This window comes from Pygoscelis adeliae, unplaced genomic scaffold (genome assembly GCF_000699105.1).
Source record: "Pygoscelis adeliae isolate BGI_AS28 unplaced genomic scaffold, ASM69910v1 Scaffold48, whole genome shotgun sequence".
NCBI lineage: Eukaryota > Metazoa > Chordata > Aves > Sphenisciformes > Spheniscidae > Pygoscelis > Pygoscelis adeliae.
The window spans coordinates 3,361,492-3,379,615 of record NW_008825618.1 but is presented as its reverse complement, the minus strand read 5'-3'; the positions used below and the strand labels follow the sequence as shown (position 1 = coordinate 3,379,615).

At 37.1% G+C, this 18,124-nt stretch overlaps 2 protein-coding genes across 2 annotated transcripts in view; one reads left to right on the top strand and one right to left on the bottom strand.

Annotated features, from left to right (window-relative positions):
* The window catches only part of METTL21C (methyltransferase like 21C), an 8,296-nt gene extending 3,690 nt beyond the window's left edge, over positions 1 to 4,606 (top strand). The window contains exons 2-5 of the mRNA XM_009333340.1: positions 400 to 563; positions 1,740 to 1,882; positions 3,455 to 3,572; positions 3,856 to 4,606. Coding sequence (XP_009331615.1) covers positions 410 to 563; positions 1,740 to 1,882; positions 3,455 to 3,572; positions 3,856 to 4,250 — 810 coding nt within the window. The 5' untranslated portion in view covers positions 400 to 409 and the 3' untranslated portion in view covers positions 4,251 to 4,606. The remainder of the gene's footprint in view (positions 1 to 399; positions 564 to 1,739; positions 1,883 to 3,454; positions 3,573 to 3,855) is intronic.
* A 74-nt stretch (positions 4,607 to 4,680) lies between these two features.
* TPP2 (tripeptidyl peptidase II) overlaps positions 4,681 to 18,124 on the bottom strand; it is a 52,689-nt gene continuing 39,245 nt past the window's right edge. The window contains exons 25-30 of the mRNA XM_009333372.1: positions 17,898 to 18,049; positions 17,708 to 17,804; positions 16,694 to 16,824; positions 15,239 to 15,446; positions 6,176 to 6,295; positions 4,681 to 5,527 (exon numbers count right to left, since the gene is read on the bottom strand). Coding sequence (XP_009331647.1) covers positions 5,438 to 5,527; positions 6,176 to 6,295; positions 15,239 to 15,446; positions 16,694 to 16,824; positions 17,708 to 17,804; positions 17,898 to 18,049 — 798 coding nt within the window. The 3' untranslated portion in view covers positions 4,681 to 5,437. The remainder of the gene's footprint in view (positions 5,528 to 6,175; positions 6,296 to 15,238; positions 15,447 to 16,693; positions 16,825 to 17,707; positions 17,805 to 17,897; positions 18,050 to 18,124) is intronic.

Here is an 18,124-nt window from a genome sequence, read left to right as displayed (position 1 = left end):
TTGGGAAATGGTAAATTACACAGATAAGAAGTCATAGACATTAGAAGACAGTTCATCGTTCTCAGCTGCTGCTCCAACTGGTAGGCATACCATGCAAGTAGCTTACTTTTCATACCGATTAGTGGCATCCATTTAGTGACATAATGCTAAGATTTTGCAGAAATGATAAAATAAAAACTCTGACAGTATTACTGCGTTACCAGAAAGCGCTCGCAGCAACTTCCAGTGGAGTGGGGACGTCACCTCTCATCGTGGCTTCCTGACCTTTCAACCTGTCATTGAAAAAACCCCAAAACCAAAGCCCACCCAAACTACTACTCACTGTCTTCTTCCAATCGTATCTCATACAAGAGAGTGCCCCCAAGCTTTTACAACATTATTTTCCCCCTTCCATTTCAGCTCTTTTACCATGATCTCTGCACAGCAGCCACCGTTCCCCAACAAAATTCGAGGAGTAATGGACTGCCAAACTGAGGAAGAAGAAACCTGCAAAGAGCAGTACGACTCTGAAAACTCCACGTGCAGCTCCAAGCCTGCATCATCAACAGCAGAATCTGACTCAGGTTTAATCCGACTTAGATACTGCAATTGCCACGGCATGCTAGCATTTCATACTTTCACTTTTCTCAGTCTTCAAGTAGTAGATGTCACCGTGCCACTTTTCCTTTTGATCTCTATTTTTTCCCACCATTTCCCCTTATGTTTGTATTTAGTATCAGACCAAATCTGCAAAAAGGACTATCTCCATAATTAAGATGTATGTTTATAAAGGTCTCTGGATTTTATTTAGACATCTAAGAATTATTTCTCAATTACAATCAGAGATACGACTATAATATGCGTTAATTGGTTTGGCACTGTTGAAGCTGTGGTATTACAAGTTTCAACAGGCTAAGCTGCTCAAACACCTACCAAGGACCCCAGACAGGCATCAATTAAAATCCACGCAAGCCAGAGCACAATTTTTCTTTGCGGTAAAAGACGATTTTGTATCACCTATGCATACCCTGCTAACAGGCTTCCAACAACAGCACAGTCATTCAGAAAAGTGTCCTTGTTTTCAGTGAGATCAGATGCAGCAGTTCAGCAGAGCTCTCCTGAAAAACCTCACCCTCAAGCCTGCTCGCTATGATGAGACATGCTAGCACAACTGTAGTACTCACACTCGCTGAACAGCACCGTATGTGTCAACATAAAGAGTATCTTACAGCACTCCTTTTGTGGGAGAATGGTTAAAAAATAACCGCTAAAAAGAGCTAGGTTTTCTTCAATGTTAGAGATAAATCCTAAAGCCTTCTTCTGTAAAAAGAAGCTTAATGTTCCAGATCTCTTGGCCCCACAAATGAGAACTACAGCACACACCCCTACATGGCATACTCTGGCATAGTACAAACGACAGCATACCCCAAAATACAAGCTAACTTGGTCCTGAAAGTCTTCTAGCTGTTATTAGCAAAGTTACAACATTTGAATTAGTAGATTTTTCTAAAAGGCTCAAATCTATCTGTAAGTTGCCCACGCAAACACTCAGAATGGCAGGAAATGACCATTGCTCCTTTTACTCCCTGGCCAGCCAGATGATCCACGCCTGGACAGCAACCAGTCTCCAGGCCGGTGGCCTGACGGCTCTTCTAGTCCACGTGCCTACATACTATCTTCACAAAATACTTCTTACTCTTTAACAAGTTGCATATAAACACCTGCATATGAAACTACAAATTCTGTCTTTTCTCTCACAGATTCACCAGTAACTCTTAAAATACTACAGAACTGGGTCCCTAGAGTTTCCCACTACTTTGATAAAGAGCACTACACATATGTTGGCCACCAGATCGTCATTCAGGAGTCCATAGAACACTTTGGAGCCGTGGTATGGCCAGGGGTAAGTACGTGATACAGCACCCAGAAAGCTGACAGGACAGAAGAGAAAACCGTGACAGTGGCACACAAGCGTTAAGGAAGCTTTTTTAGATGACGCTTCTGACAGCGGACATTTCCCTATGCAGAATGAAGTTGTGAAGTACTTCAGCAGAAAGCTCTGCCTTATCCTAATTTGCCAGTTGACGCCAAAAGAACTGTGGCACCCAAGTATTTGTAAATTGGATGCAGATATTGAAAAAAAAAAATTAAGAAAGGGAACTGGGGAGGAAGTGTTTAGCTTCTTCCATGTTTCCAGTCAGTCACTGTTGGGAAGCAAACAATCAGCAGTACAAAAAGGAGGCTGAAAAAGAAAATTATGAGATTAAATAAAGGAGTTTAAAACAATTAAATATGCTTCTTTTAAAGAACAGGCTGGAACCGTTCCATTGCAGTATGGAGAACCATACTTGCAAACAGTTCTTCTCCAGTCTTTGCTTCTCCTGCTCTTAAAAACAGAATTTTATGTGGACTGAGAAAACTGCCTTTGAGGGACGAGAGGGTAAACCGACAAAGACATGAAAATTAGCATTTCAAAATTTTCAGATCCACATTTATTGAAAAAGTTCACAGAAAATGGCAGTCAATTTCAAAACAATAGAGAAAAAGAAAGCGCGTGGGTGGGTGAAACAGTATCTTATTTTGAAATGTCAGATCATCAGTTCACACATTAGTCCGGTGTCAGAATGCAGATGGTAAAACTTTCCAAGAAAATCGAGAGGTTGCACAAACTGGACTGGTGATTCATTAGCTGTCAGCTTTCCCAGAGCAGGTAGCCAGTGTTGCATTATGAAAAGCACAAGAGTTAAAACAGTAACAGTAACACAACTCTAAAGAAGAGAAGCAAAAAGGGGGGAAGTTAGTTTCTTTGGCATTGGTTTATGTTGTTTATAAACAGCCGATTTATGTTCTATTGATAAGATCTTTACAAAGGTCTGATAAGCAATACCTCCATACAGTGCAGTTGGGTTTTTTTGTTTGTTTTGGGGTTTTTTTTGTTTAAAGTTTACACTATTATCAGTAGACAAGCATTGAGTTGGTAGATAAAAAAAATTTAATGTTTCCTTTAAAAAAAAATAAAACAAACCAACAAAAAATTGGTTTTCAAAGAAATCGCTGCTAAAGCTTGAATCTACTTTATGATAGTGATAATAAACCATAACATTTATGATAATAAACCAGAACATTACTTTTTACATATCATTAAACCTCTTTTGTTTGCTGTTCTAACTGTATGGTTCACATCTAAACACTGACTATCTTGAGCTGTCAGAGGACTCACAGTGTACAGAAGTGTGTAGCAAATCCATATCCCATAAACCTAAAACTAAAAACAAGCTGTTTAAATTTTTTTATATATATATATGTATATATAAAACAAACAGGACACATGATAATTCTTTCCATATTACATTTTTATGTTACAGCCTTCAGTGTTTTTCATTGTCTAAAGAAAAAAAACCTGTATAAAAACATCTAATGAATTTTTGTGCAACTTACCTGTTACCCTTTTATGGATATGTGTGAACTGTTTTAGGCACTGGCTTTATCTCAGTATCTGGAATCAAATCAAGAACAATTCAACCTCAAAGACAAAAAAGTTTTGGAAATTGGCGCTGGAACAGGCTTGGTTTCCATTGTGGCCTGTATCTTAGGTTAGTAAATTCGTATTTCCTTTTGGATTTTCTTGTGAAAGATGATCTAGATCTGCCACTGTCACTTTAAGGCAATGAAGCAACAGTTGAAGTAAACTTTGTTTGTCACTGCTTTTTTTGAAATGAAAATTATTGGAAAAATACTGTTTTGTTAATAAAGTAACTACCCTAGTTATTGGTGAGGGGGAAGCTGGGGAAGCTATGTAGACAAAGGTTTTTTTTTCTTATATATATATGCTCAACTACATAACTATGAATTGAAACAAAATCATGTTTTCTTTAGGAGCTTATGTTACAGCTACTGATTTGCCTGAAGTTCTTGAAAATCTCTCATTTAATATTTCAAGAAATACACAGAACGTGAACGCGCACAAACCTGAAGTGAGAAAACTGGTATGGGGAGAAGGCCTCAACGAAGACTTCCCTGTATCAACTTACCATTATGATTTCATACTGGCAACTGATGTTGTATACCATCATACAGCTCTGGACCCCCTGCTAGCAACAATGGTGTATTTTTGTAAGCCAGGAACAGTATTACTATGGGCAAATAAATTCAGATTCAGTACAGACTATGAATTTTTGGAAAAACTTTGCAATATATTTAACACAACCATTCTAGCAGAATTTCCAGAATCAAATGTCAAGCTGCTTAAAGCCACAGTAAGAGAGAATTAAAGAGAAAACTATTACTGATTTTGATTTAATGGCAGCACCTTACAGTTTGGAATGTTTTGCAGCATTACGGTGCACCTTCTGTGCATCCATGTTTGTGAAGTTGCACTTGTATCTGAGTTTTGCATTACAAGTTATGAAAAAACTGGCAAGACAAATGATATAGCAATTTGTCTCTGGTAGATACGTATGACCTGTTCAAACAGACCAATTGCATTCCACTGAAGGAACAGTGTTAGTAGCAATAGTGAAAAGGCTTTAACAGAAAGCATTAATCTTCTGGGCTGCACTGAACTTCTGTTGTTTGTAAGGTGTTTTCTTTCAGCAAGTTTCATTTATATACTCTTTCAGAAACCAATACGATTTTCAGCTTCATTATTTGTTTTTATTAATTATAAAATAATCTTTTAAAGTATCAGAGTGCACATGGTGTTTTTTGATCTTCAACTTTGCACATTTATTCTGCCGTGTTTTACATTTTTAACATTATTAAACATATATGTATAGCTTTACAATACCTGATCAAGATTTAACTGTCTGGCACTTTTATACATGTATCAGCCTGTCCTGATACTCAACTTCACATGGATTTTTGAGTTTGCCTGAAATCACTCCAAAATGAAGATTTACAAGAGCACCTATGCATCAGCAATTCCGAGTTACATACTGTAACAGTTTGAGAGGTTGAATTTTTCTTAAAAAAAAAAATTAAATGTAAACTCTTGCAAACAATACAGGTAATGATGTCCCGTTACTTTAGTCTAGTAAGTAAGATTTTAGCTACTCTTGAAGTAGCTTTAAGGCCTTCATACAATTGAAATTAAGATCAAACATGTTAAAATTCAGTTCACTGTAAAAAATACAGAGCTTTTACAGGTTTGCAGTTAAAAGTAACAGTTAAGAACCTAACATGCATGCAGTAAGCCTCTCCAGCCTAATTTCAAATCCTTGGGTGTTGGCAGTTCTGGCACATCCATTGCCAGCAATGGGATGCACAATAAGGAAACTCCCTGATGACAGGAGTTAGGTTAACAGGTATTAAGCTGTACCCAGGTGCCTTTACTGATAAATACACACAATTTAATAATCAGCATTCAGTAATGAAAACATGCGCTCCAATAAAAAGTCAAACTTATCTTTTCATATCCTGCCCCATATAAAATTACTTTAAGTTTACAATTGTTGGTTTTCTAGAATACACAATAATCAGGTGGATACATGACAGGAAGCCAATTTTCAGTGAAAGTTGCACAATGAGTCCATCCAAGCAACTTCATTAGCTGAAGAAAAAAGCAAACAATAAAAAAAAATGAGAAGCTCTAAGGTCTTATTCTTTTGAAAATCTGAATCCTTCCAACAAATACTGCATTGATATCAACACCTTACTAAAGATGTCTATTATCAGAAAGATAACAGGTTGGAGAACTGGTGATCTTTGGTTTTCTTTTTCCCCTTTCAGGACTAAGCAATTAATTCTATATGATCTACAGTCTTTCAACCCAACGCACAAAAGTTTTGTCCTAGGAGTTCAGTAATCCCCATTAATTCCCCACCTATATTCTACTAGCAATAATTGTGATTAATAATAGTAAAAATAACAGTGGTTGAACAGCAACATAATGGGATTTTAAATAAGCAGAAGATCTTTGGCTAAATTGTCTCTACTTTCTTTATGCCCCAATGTAAGTTCCAGAAAGTAAATCTCCTAAAAATGACAGTTACTCACAAACTAGCTATTCTAGAAAAAGAAAGAGGAAATCACTATTAAAAATGGAGGCCAAGCCACAAAAGCCTGGATGAAGTTGAAATGTTGAGTTTAGCGAGTTTTACAGTGTAAAAGGAATCAAAAATTCAAAAAGACTTGTATCTTACTTTTAAAAGTTTACGCAGCGTGAACATAGCCCATTGCTTTACCAAATACACCTTACCTGAATGCAGTTTTTCAAGTTGTCCTTCGTTGGCTTCTCTTCTGCAAGTTTTGTGGCAAACTTGAGACCTCTCCCGTACATTTTATTTACCAATGAGTGCTTATAGGCAAAAGTCAAAACCTGCAATGCAAAAACAAAAACAAATTACATATTTTAATCTTACAAGGCTTAACAAGTAATAGCAGATTCTGTTCAGGTAGCAGAAGTGATTTAAACAAAGTAAAACATTTACAGAAGATAGCTTGCATTTTTCTTTGCAGTAAAACAGATGATCCACAGTAGTAGTTATAAACATGAACTTCCTAGAGACTATTTCTGACTTCATGAACATATTTGACTTCAGAACATCTTATGTAACACAGATGTCACTATTCTAATTTTTTATTCAACACATTTCTAGCTGCTTTGGATTTTCATTCTCTAGAGGCAACTGTATGGTATTAAAAAAAATTAAAAAAAAAAATCGAGAACCAGGCAGGTATATCTTTGACCCACAGAAACAAAGACCCAATGGAGAGTTTTGATTCCTAGGAAGTCACAAACTTACTGCAGAAACAAGTATGAATGAATATACACAGTGATATATATATATATATACACACGCACACAGAAATGCACATAATTATAAAGAAGCAATGAAGACAGGTAAGCATGAAGACAAGCCTCAGGTTTTGGGTCAGCTCCTCACTATTGGTAATTTATTAAGAAGAGGTTATTAAAAAAGCTTCCTCTTGATAATACTAATTCAAAGAGACAGCTTATGGTACTTGTCAATGCTGTAACTAACATGCGCAAATGAATGTGTCTACTTAAGAGCTAATGTAAAATCAGGTTCTTAACACCTAAACACTGACAGCGTTCAGGGTGTTGCAAGATAGTTCATACCATTTCACCAGTTACAGCACTAAGAATTAGTGCAATCAAAACATTGTTTCATATATTCCCTTTGGAACACTCATAGCAAGTAGCTTTTTTAAATTTTGTACTGAAGAGTGACATAGCAGCAAAGTTGGTGAATATGGTGGTGTTTCTGTTGTTGGCAAAGTTTATGAAATCTCGTATTAGAGTTTGTTATTCATTTCCCCTCACTCATTACAATATTTTTCCTTTCCTCTGACTCCCTCAACAAAAGTTACATTTTCCCAATGTCCACTTAAAATATCCCATTAAGAAAAGCTAACAAAAACACTTCAAGGATGTTCAGAAATAAACATTTTGCATTACAGCAAAAAAAATTTTAAATATTCCTTAAGAATATAAACATTAAGGAATCCGAGATCCGAATCCTGCAAGGACTGAAGAACCTGCCTAATTTCAGCTGCCTGAACACCTCCATTGAATGTTAGTCACATGCACAAGTCTTTGCAGGATCAATACTTAAGACTGAGCTAAAAAAAAAAAAAGAAATAACAAGCTTAATTATCAAGCAAGTAAAGGTGTAATTTTGAAGCACTAAAGTATATGCCAAGCACTCAGAGTTGCTCATTCTTCTGTCTTCAAGTACTTATTTTGTTGTGTTGAAGTATTCACTTAAGCTGTTGTAGCTTAAAACACACACATATATGCAACAATGAGCATACAGCACCATTCACACATAGATTTTCCAAATATTGCTATTGGAAAAATACTTTGCATGCTGCATTCTTAATCCAGTTATTTTGGATATTTTCATAAAGCAAGACACATTAGCAAACACTTCTGAATAACTACTCAGTGGATCCATTAGCAGATTTAGTTGGTTAAACTAAACTTAAAAAAAAAATCCCTTCTGTAAAAGATGATAGAACCACAAAACAAAAACAAAACAAAAAATCAAATGAAAAATGCATCTGAGCTCTCAGCAAATATAACATATCGGAGGCTAACCAGAAATAATGTCACTGCTCTATGAAGAAAGCTCTTACCTGACCCTGTAAGTTTTGAATGGTTATTGAACATCAGTGATAAAGGCAGGAGGAAAGCCACTTGACAGCATTTCTTTCGTAACAGGGCTTCCTAGAGTTTTTGTGGCAAGAAAACAAAGCATTTTACGAAACACCCTTGCTCTGGCCAAATAAAAGTTTGGGTATTTCTAAATGAGAAAAAAGTTCTCTGCTGGACCAAAAGGTTGAAAACAATGCTTCAAGAGCTCTTGATAAAAGACAGTAATTTCTGTCTTAGTGCTTGGAGAAAAAAAACCCAATCAACCGTATACAAGTTAAGTAAAACTACTAAAAGTTCATTAGCACTTCAGAAGTTAAGAATAATGCATGAGATGCTTTAAAATCAGAATAGGTTTACAAACAAAAAGTGTTAGATAAGAAATAATACTTTATAGCTTGTACACATATTGGTCAAATTAAGCCTTGTAATTAAAATATTGCAAGCTTTACAAGATCACAGAAGTGAAGATTATGGTTCCTTGATATGTGTAAACAAAATGTAAACTGGAGTGATATTAAGATGTAACAGAGGAAACAGCTGCTATCTGAATGTATAACAACAGCAAATAAACCAATTTGTAGTATCTAAAAGCAGTTGCTAGATGAAAGAATAGGAATGAATTCTAAGTATTTGATATTATTTCGTAATTCCAATAAATGCAATTAAGTCTAGCTTTTACAGAACAAGTGATATGGCCCAGAAATTGACCAAAGAGCAATAAACAAAGGGTAATAAGAAAAGGCAATGCATACTTCTAGGATACTGGGGGGGGAAATCACTGTTAGATACTTTATTCCCCAAGCTAATGGCCTGTAATACTAAGTGTGCTAAGAGCCAGACCCATGAAAGTGGTTGGACGTCCATCTCCTAATTAGCTGCCTAACTTGCCATTGGCTACATAAGGATGCATATTCAGGACAGCAAAATGCTTAAACAATTTCTCCCAAGACAGTTGCAGGGCTAAAGTACTTAAACGCCTGAAAACACTCTTTAAAAAAGAACACTTTTTGAATCCAGCAACACTACACTACCTAATAAAACCTTTCTAGTATTCTAATACTGTTACCTATGAAAAGGCAAACAGACTTGTACAATCAGTTACTTACATTTTAATCAACTGTTCAAATAATGATCTACATTTACAAATAATTAAAATACTCGGTTAAGCGATATAATCTATAGATAACACACTCCAACTACTTGTAAGAACACTCAAGTTGTAATGTTTATAATTACCAGCAAACGCGTTTTTTCAGGTTCATAACCATCTTTGGTAATAAACTAAGGTTTCTTAGCTATGTTTGTTGACTCCTCTCTGCTCTATCAACTGGCCTGTTACAAATAAAAGCAATATTCATATAAAAAATGACTCATTGTATTTTCAGGAAAGGGAGGGGAGTTAAGGGAATCAAGTATCAAGCAACAAGTTTTTGGCAGTGACTGAATACAATCGGCTGGAAGAGACAGCTGCATCTGACAGTGCAGACAGTAGTATGAAAAACAATCCAGGCTAAAGATGTTGAAAAGACAAGATGGAAAGGTCTGGGCCTTTTATTTGTTTTTAAACCTATTTTTAAACGTGACTTTTTGCTTATCCCCAACAGCTAATTTAAAGGTTGAGGGGCACTAAATGCTACAGATGAGTCATTCCCAGTGAGGGAACAAACAGGCAACATCCTACTACTCTCCTGTAGCAGTTTTGTTTAAAACTGGGGATTTTGGCCTACAAATTTTAAAGCTATGTTCCAGGTAAAAGAAAAATTGCACAACTTATATTCCATTACTAAAAACCCTAAAGCACTATCACAAATGTGTTAGCATAATCAAACAAATACTTGCTGCATAGAGCGGCCTCAACTGGAGTTTATCTGAAATGCTTTTACGTACACAGGGGACAAATATTTTCTTTGACGTTTCCTTTAAAATAATCCTTCAGAGACAAGTGATCTAACTACAATAGCTGAAAGCGTGAACAAATTTACTTACTATCGAAAGTCAGCACCAGCTTCCCTACATACTTGCCACAATATGGGGACAAGCACAGTATTTCAATGGAAAACAGGCAATACAAAGGAACTAACGAATGCCCTGTGGCAACACAGGTGCTACACCTGCAGAGGAGAGGTGAAACAAGTGATAGTACTTCGCTTACTAGAGGGTGAGCAGAAACACACAGAAAAGTGATGATGTTCCTGACTCATCTTTAAAAAGAACAAAGGAGAAAACACAGTCTCTCTTTGTTTTCAGAAATTTACTTAGCCTTTTAATTACTGACATCTGGATGAACTTTGACTTATAGAAAGCTTAGAAGTAAAAACACTTAGAGCAATGTTTCCATCTAAAGCCATTTTTATACTTGAATGATCAGTGCAGCATTCAAGTGCCTGATTTCCATCCTTTCTCACCCAGTTTTTCCATCTTTCGAGTGCCAATGCCACAAAGCCATGTCCCCGTGCAGGAAGAGCTCCACATTTTCGTTTCCAAAATAGTGCTTTAGAATAAGCTGGCTGCCTCTTGAGGACTCTCATTTGAAGAACATTCACACAAGGTCTATCCCTGATCCTACATCAGCACTCCACTCTACCCTTCCTCCTTCTGAACCTCTTCCATTCCCCAAAAGGCAAATGAGTCATGCAAAGTTAGGTGATAGAGCCAAGTCACAACACTTCGTTTTATCAGTCCAGTCTAAGTCAGTCCAGAGTAGCATCGCAGAAAGGCCATTAAAGCCATAATTCCTTGTTTTCTACCAAGGTGGATTTTGCCAAGTGCAAGTCAGCTGGACTGAAGAACGTAATCAACGCTTTTGCCCTTACCCTAGCAAAAATACGACAGCATCTGTTTTGAACCCTTAAACACTACTTTGTGTTAATTACACAATTAAGTCCTCAACACTGTTCCTAAACTCCCCATCTCAAAGGAAGCAAGCTACATGAAGAGTACTGTTCCCCTTAAATGGTCAAAACTCCAAATTTTCCTCTAACAGTCTGTAAAATAAAACTATTTGCACTAAGCCATTCAATTTGTTTTTAAAACAGCAAAACATTCCAGAACTACAACAGCATATTGTATGCAACACCGAGGTGGAGATTTATACAACTGTTTCTTCCAAATAGACAGAAGAAGCTGTAAAGCAGGAAGACCAAAGGCCACTGCAGATATTTAAAACATTCTATTGGCCCATCTCTAGGGCAGAAGACACTTCTTTTCATTCAGACAGGAAGCTGAGAGAGCTTTAAGCACAATCCCACTTACAAAACTTGTCAACCATTATAAATAAAAATGAATGACTACTGATCAGACAGCTTGAACATAAGATGCAGTTTGGCAGAGGTGGGTGGAATGAAGGAACTGTAAAGTACTAAGTTAGTTTTTGAAGAAAAGTTACAGCCCATGCCACATGTGTACAGCTATTCTCACAGTTTACAACAAAGACAGTAGGAATGTAACTGCAAATTTTTTTCTTACGCTTTTTTCTGTCAGGCCATATCATAATTATATAGTCTTAATCATTAATAATGATCCTTGAAAAAGCTAAATAAAGCATAATTGGATCCTCATCATATGTTTATGATTTTGAATGACCAAAGAACATTCCATCATTGGCTGGAAACTGTAGCACTAACAACTGAAACAGCTGGTCTGAACAGTGTAATTGCTAACTACAGCCAATTCCTAAGAAAGCTACTAGATGGACATGACACCTGTTAGTAAAGGAAATGAAAGAATATGAACAGCAGCAAGCATGAAACTTCTAGGAAGCAATAAAGGAAAAACAAAGAAGTTTTTTCTCAATCGAAAATAACTCCCTTTGCCCTAGCCCTAGTCCATTTCTCCGAATCTGTTAACAGGGAAAATCATTAGAGTGCTCTACTATCTCCTTTCAAAGCAAAATTCTCAATCCTATTATCAAGGCTCAAATCACATTATTCTCACTCCTCATCCCTTTTCAAAGAGTTTCCTGAAAAAGAAAACCTCAAAGTATAAAAGTGAACAATTAGAAGTCTCAGTTCCAATAATCACACAAAAGCTTTAAGTAGCAGCATGTATTTCTTTCCCTTCAAACTTTTTTTTTCCCCCTTTACCTATAGGTACTGCTGGGATTAGAATTACTGAACAGTACCACAGGAGATGAGAGGATACATCCATCATATGATCTTTAGACACATTAAATAGATAGCTAGCAAAACTAAGACTACATCATTACTGACCAACATACATGCTCCTAGATCACAAAAAGCATGAAGAAAACCACCACAGAAACTAGTGAGCTACATAAAGTACTTGCCAAGCAGTCACTGAATCACAAAATGGTTGAAGGTGGAAGGGAGCTCTGGAGACCATCTAGTCCAACATCCCTGCTCAAAGCAAGGCCACCCATAGCAGGTTGCCCTGGATCACATCCGATTAAGTTTTGACTACCTCCAAGGACTGAGACTTCACCTCTCTAGGCAACCAGTTGTAGCGTTTGATCACCCCCACAGTAAAAAAAACCCAAACACCAGCCTGCCCCCACCCCAAACCCCCACAGAAAAAACAAAACCCAACTTTTTTTTAAGTAGAAGCTCCTGTGTTTTAGTTTGTACCCACTGCCTCTTGTCCTGTCACTGGGAACCACTGGGAAGAGCCTGGCTCCATCTTCTTTACTCCTCCCATCATATACCTATATACATAGACAAAATCTCCTTGAACTTTTTCTTCTCCAGGGTGAACACTCTCAGCCTCTCATACGACAGATGCTCCAGTCCCTTAATCATCTTTGTGGCCCTCGTAATACTACTTATACTAGTAATCATAACTGTACTGATATAGGGCAATTTGTCCATCAGGAAGAGAACATTGAAGATAAACTGTATGTGGGCCAGGCAGGGTTGAGTAAGTGAGGGTATGTATGGGTACAGGACAGAAAGGCTGCAGAAAAGCACAGGACAAAGATGTACCCCAGGGGTCATTAGGCTGTAGTATGACAGGTTCATTTTCTCCATTTTCAGAAGCCACCCATTTAAAATACCCAGAGCACTCTAGAATGTTTCTGGGCTAAAAGTATCCTCAGTGTACTGGTTTTGGCTGGGATAGAGTTAATTTTCTTCACAGTAGCTCCTACAGGCTATGTTTTGGATTTGTGCTGAAAACAGTGTTGATAACACACCGATGTTTTAGCTATGGCTGAGCAGTGCTTGCACGGTGTCAAGGCCTTTTCTGCTTCTCACACCATCCCACCAGCGAGCAGACTGGGGGTGCGCAAGAAGTTGGGAGGGGACACAGCTGGACAGCTGACCCCAACTGGCCAAAGGGATATTCCATACCATATGACGTTGTGCTCAGCAATAAAAGATATGGAGAAGAAGGAAGGAAGAACGTTCAGAGTTAAGGCATTTGTCTTCCCAAGTAACCATCATGCATGATAGAGCCCTGCTTTCCTGGAGATGGCTGAACACCTGCCTGCCGATGGGAAGTAGCGAATGAATTCCTTGTTTCGCTTTGCTTGTGTGCGCAGCTTTTGCTTTGCCTATTAAACTGTCTTTATCTCAACCCATGAGTTGTCTCACTTTTACCCTTCTGACTCTCCTCCCCGTTCTGCTGCGGGGGGTGAGCAAGTAGCTGTGTAGGGCTCATGACAGTCAATCAGTTTAGGCTTTAATTTGACTAGTAAAACCAAGAGGGAAAAGCAGACAAACATACTGCGTAAACAGGGTGGAAGTTATTTCCATATGAAACGCTACAAAAATCTAAAAAGATTTGTTGGCCTTTCAGTACAAATTTAACCACACAGCAGCATCAATTTTCAGAGCAAAACTTGAATATGCACTTAGGCAAATCCATGGTTAAGGCAGTCAAAGAGACAGGTTCAATCCCTAATCTGTGCGATTCAAATCAGAGTTACTGATTCCAGGCCCAGAGCACACAGCTCAAGAGTGCCAGGAATCACTATCTGTCTTGAAAAAAAAAAACCACAACAGAGAGTGATAAACTCCCCATAAGATGTCTATATTGGCAGTTTTTCAACTGAAATTATTCCCATCAGCTTTAAAAATCAAAAGTCAGAAGTAAACCAGGGGTCACTATACTGGAATACAGTACCGTATTTACAAATAGGCAGCAAGAAAATCATGTGCCAGACAATATGATTAAAGCACAAAGTCTCCTACCACAGGATATTATAATCAGTTACAGATTAGAAGAGGAATGCTAAAAAGATGTAGGTGTACAAGAACAAATACATTAAAAGAAGCGAGGGTAACCACCATCAACCTTCTTGTTCAGGCCTCTGGCTAAAGCACAAGTTCTTACCGGGAAGATTATTTACTGTCAAGGAAATTAAGCATTTTTTTTTTAAATTTCAAAGTTTTCCTTTTGTAACTGAAATGCTTTGGCAATTTAACTCAATTATAAACAAATACATTGGTCACTTCATCTTCCACTAAAACACAGCCCATATGCAAGAGTTAGGTACAGCAACTAATTAATACTCAATAACTCAAAAGTTAAACATAAAGTCATAAACTCTGTAAATTAAAAGCTACATAACTAATCACCTACAGTGGATTTTTTTTTTCCTTCTGGAATAGCTGTCTTAAATGAAGCAGACAAACACTTAAATCTCAGGATTAGGAACCTTGAAACGACAGGGAAATCTGTGCTAATAAATATGTAAGTGTAATTATTTCCAAGGGTTTCTTCCTTTACCTCTACAGACATTACTGACAGCAAAACACAAAACTTCTCTTGTCCATAGTGTAGAAGAGGCTATAGAATGCAGCACTGAACAGAGTAGGGATGCTGCACACTTCTGTGTGTACAGCTAGAACAGCGCAGAGGTTAATCAAAAATACTCCCTGAAAGGTACAGAAAGAAGCAATTCAATAAAGCAAGCAGCTTTTTCATGGAAATCCGGTACTGTTCTATATCCTTCCCTTAATCTCTACATTCACATGCACAGAAACAGGCTTACCATGGATTTTGACAGGCTTGGCAAAACCTCTGTGGAAAAAGGTCATTAAGGAAGCACAACATACGGCGACATGAAAAAGTAGAAGGGAAGAATGTGTGAGGCTGTGCACACAAAGGTGGTGCATAATTCCAGGGGAAACCATCAAAAAACCCAACATGCAAAAGACAAAAAAATCTGCTCTGCTCTCTTACCTTGCTGTCAAAAAGATCAGTCCATTTTGTTGTTTCCCAGAATGTCTCTGTCAAAGCTTCTGAGCAGCTCTCATGATCCTCATCTTTGCCTTCTGCATCACTGGAAGCAGCCCCTTCTTGGGCCTGCAGATGAAGAAGCTGGTCAGCCAGTGCACTTCCTTTTCGACAAAGTGCATCCACTAAAGTAGTCTTCTGTTTCTCCATTTCACTAGAAAAAAACAGTGTGAAAAATATTAAGGACCTTTTGCAGATACCTCATTAAGAACAGAATCGGTGCTGTACTAAACTTAGGCTAAAAAGTTTACAGCAGTTAGTACCCACAAAATGAAAATAAGCACAAAGATAATTTTTAAAGCATGGCTGTTTACTATAAATTAAACTAATGGTAAAAATTTACCTAGAGACACTACACATTAAACAAGCTCAATCATTCTTCTAAGTCTGAAATGCTTTTGATGTCTTAAGGTAAGGGCAGTTCAGGATTCTAAAATTGAATAAGCCAGCATCTAGAAATACAGTTTCATAGTTCTTGGCATTATAAACAGGGAGAGTCAAATCAGATGTTAGATTCAACCACGTGACCTAATGGGTCACCTTACCAAGAAATGTTTAGAATAAAGTTTATTATGTCATAGCTTTGCTTTTATATCAGCAATTCTAGAATTATACACAAATATTCAGGATAGCTAGAACAGACAGACTAGTTTTACAATTGAAACCTGGTATTTTATCTAAAATAATCAACACATGTGTCTCCCATTTTAAGGGCCTAATCTTCAAATCTGCTGCTCTATTTGCAACTAAACCAGCACCATGCCACACGCTGTGAAATCCACCATTTATTCTCCAGACTAGAATGTCACCTTCAAAATACTTTCTTCTAAGGATAAATGGTATATATGCTCGCGTATATACCGGTAATTCAGAGGAACAATCTAAAACTAAAGAAAAAAAAGGGTCTCAAAAATACTCTGAAGCACAAGTATGGTCATCACGATTTCACAAATGAAATCTTCTGCAAGCAGTTACTTCTTAGACTGCTGTCAACTTTGTCTTCAAATACAGATCCAAAGGGTTGCAAAGAATTATGAAAAGGCAGGTAGCATTCAAAACACACCCCTCTATATCGATATTCTAGTGGTCCCTCTGATCTGAGATTAAGCTTGATACAAAAACTTAATACCCCATTTTTCTGACACATTTAAATCCTGAAAGCACCCTTGTTTATTTTATTTAATATTTCTAAGTAAAAATTTGCAGGTTTCGGTGTTCCTGCATTCTGGAGATATAATAAGAGAACAAAATAATTTTGCAGTCAAATTTGAAATTACCTGTGCCCCAAAAAATAACACAAGTTACTCAAAAAGGTTATAGTCATTCCATTTCTTATAAGAAGAGACAAAGTACATAGATTACAGAAATAGGATGCAAGAAAATTATTTACTGGGTAGGTACTTTTTTATAGTAGTTGCATCAGGCCTGGGATCAGTCTTCATGGCAAAATACACTGCTAATGCTGTCTGATCAATATGAGAGATTACAGTATTTGCAGCTTCAACAATTTCATCAAGTCTTTTCATACGTTCCTAAAAGAATAAAAAAGGTGTTTAGCACTATGAAATCACACTACTTGTGTTAGTAGAATCAACTAACACTAGGATAACTGCAAAGGTATGCAGAAGTAACATTAGATAATTCAACATATCCTTTTCTCCACTTTCTCCAATTTTTGTTTCAAAAAAACTCGTAAGAAGTCTGCATTATCAAGATTTCCCACATATGTAGGCCATTTCACTGAAAACAAACTGTAAAATATGAGGTGGGTATATGCAAAATGCAGACTTTACAGAAAGAAAACCACCCTTCAGTACAAATTAATCCTCTTAAATAATGGTGGCAGTTAATTTCAGAAATAAATATGAAATCAGAATAGAACAGAAAAATATTGAAGCTACTGACATATACAGAAAGCTGTTTATCTTAAAGATAAAAAAAGCAGACATATGTAAACTTCTCTGTTCACAGTTCTCATTTTTGAGGACAATGACAGATGGTTGATTTAGCTGTGTCATTTCAAGAGGTTACTGTCCTCAGTTGTCCAAGCAATTCTGCTAGAAGAAATTACCAATCCAGTAGAGGAGCAGAATGGGATGTGTGGTTGTTTCAGTAACCGCCATTTAGAATAATATTGTTGCAGCCTAAAGTAGTAAGGAAGCTTATGATGTGTTTAACTTAACAAGGAGTAAATGATAAGCAAACATACTATAGGTAGGCGTACTTTCTTTCATTCTGCTGTGGGATTAAGTCAGCTAGGGAGGCAGCTGTCAATCTAATTAGGAATTTCTGCTTTATAGTACTGAGTACAGCTATGGCAGTCACTTCAAGACCAAACATGTACGAAGAAAGATTCAGTTGTTTAGGCTACATGGACGTATGGAGACAAATCAAGTTTAAAAAGTGTTATATAACCTTTTCAGAATCCAGCTGATGAAGTCTTGCAACGTACAATGGAAGATGATTAGGAAACGCTTCTTTCAACTCATTATACATGTCAGTGGTATCCAGCCTAGAAGAGAGGAGGACATAGCATGAAAGTACAGATTCTGAATATTTTTTTTACAGCTGCTTCAAGCTTGCGTAGTCATGACAGCAGACATACTTGGTCATCCACTGTATTTTTAGATCTCTTAAAGCTTCAGCAAATTCTTCTTTTACATCTTTTTCTTTTTCCTGTTCTCTTTCTTTCTCTTTGCTGCCATTTTTACTCTTTGATGGTGATGGTATCAGGTGATAGTGAACAGTAAGGACATCCTGGAGGTGGGAAAAGAGACACATACTGAGAGGGATACAGTACACTTTTTTCTGATGCTATATAAAAGCTAAATC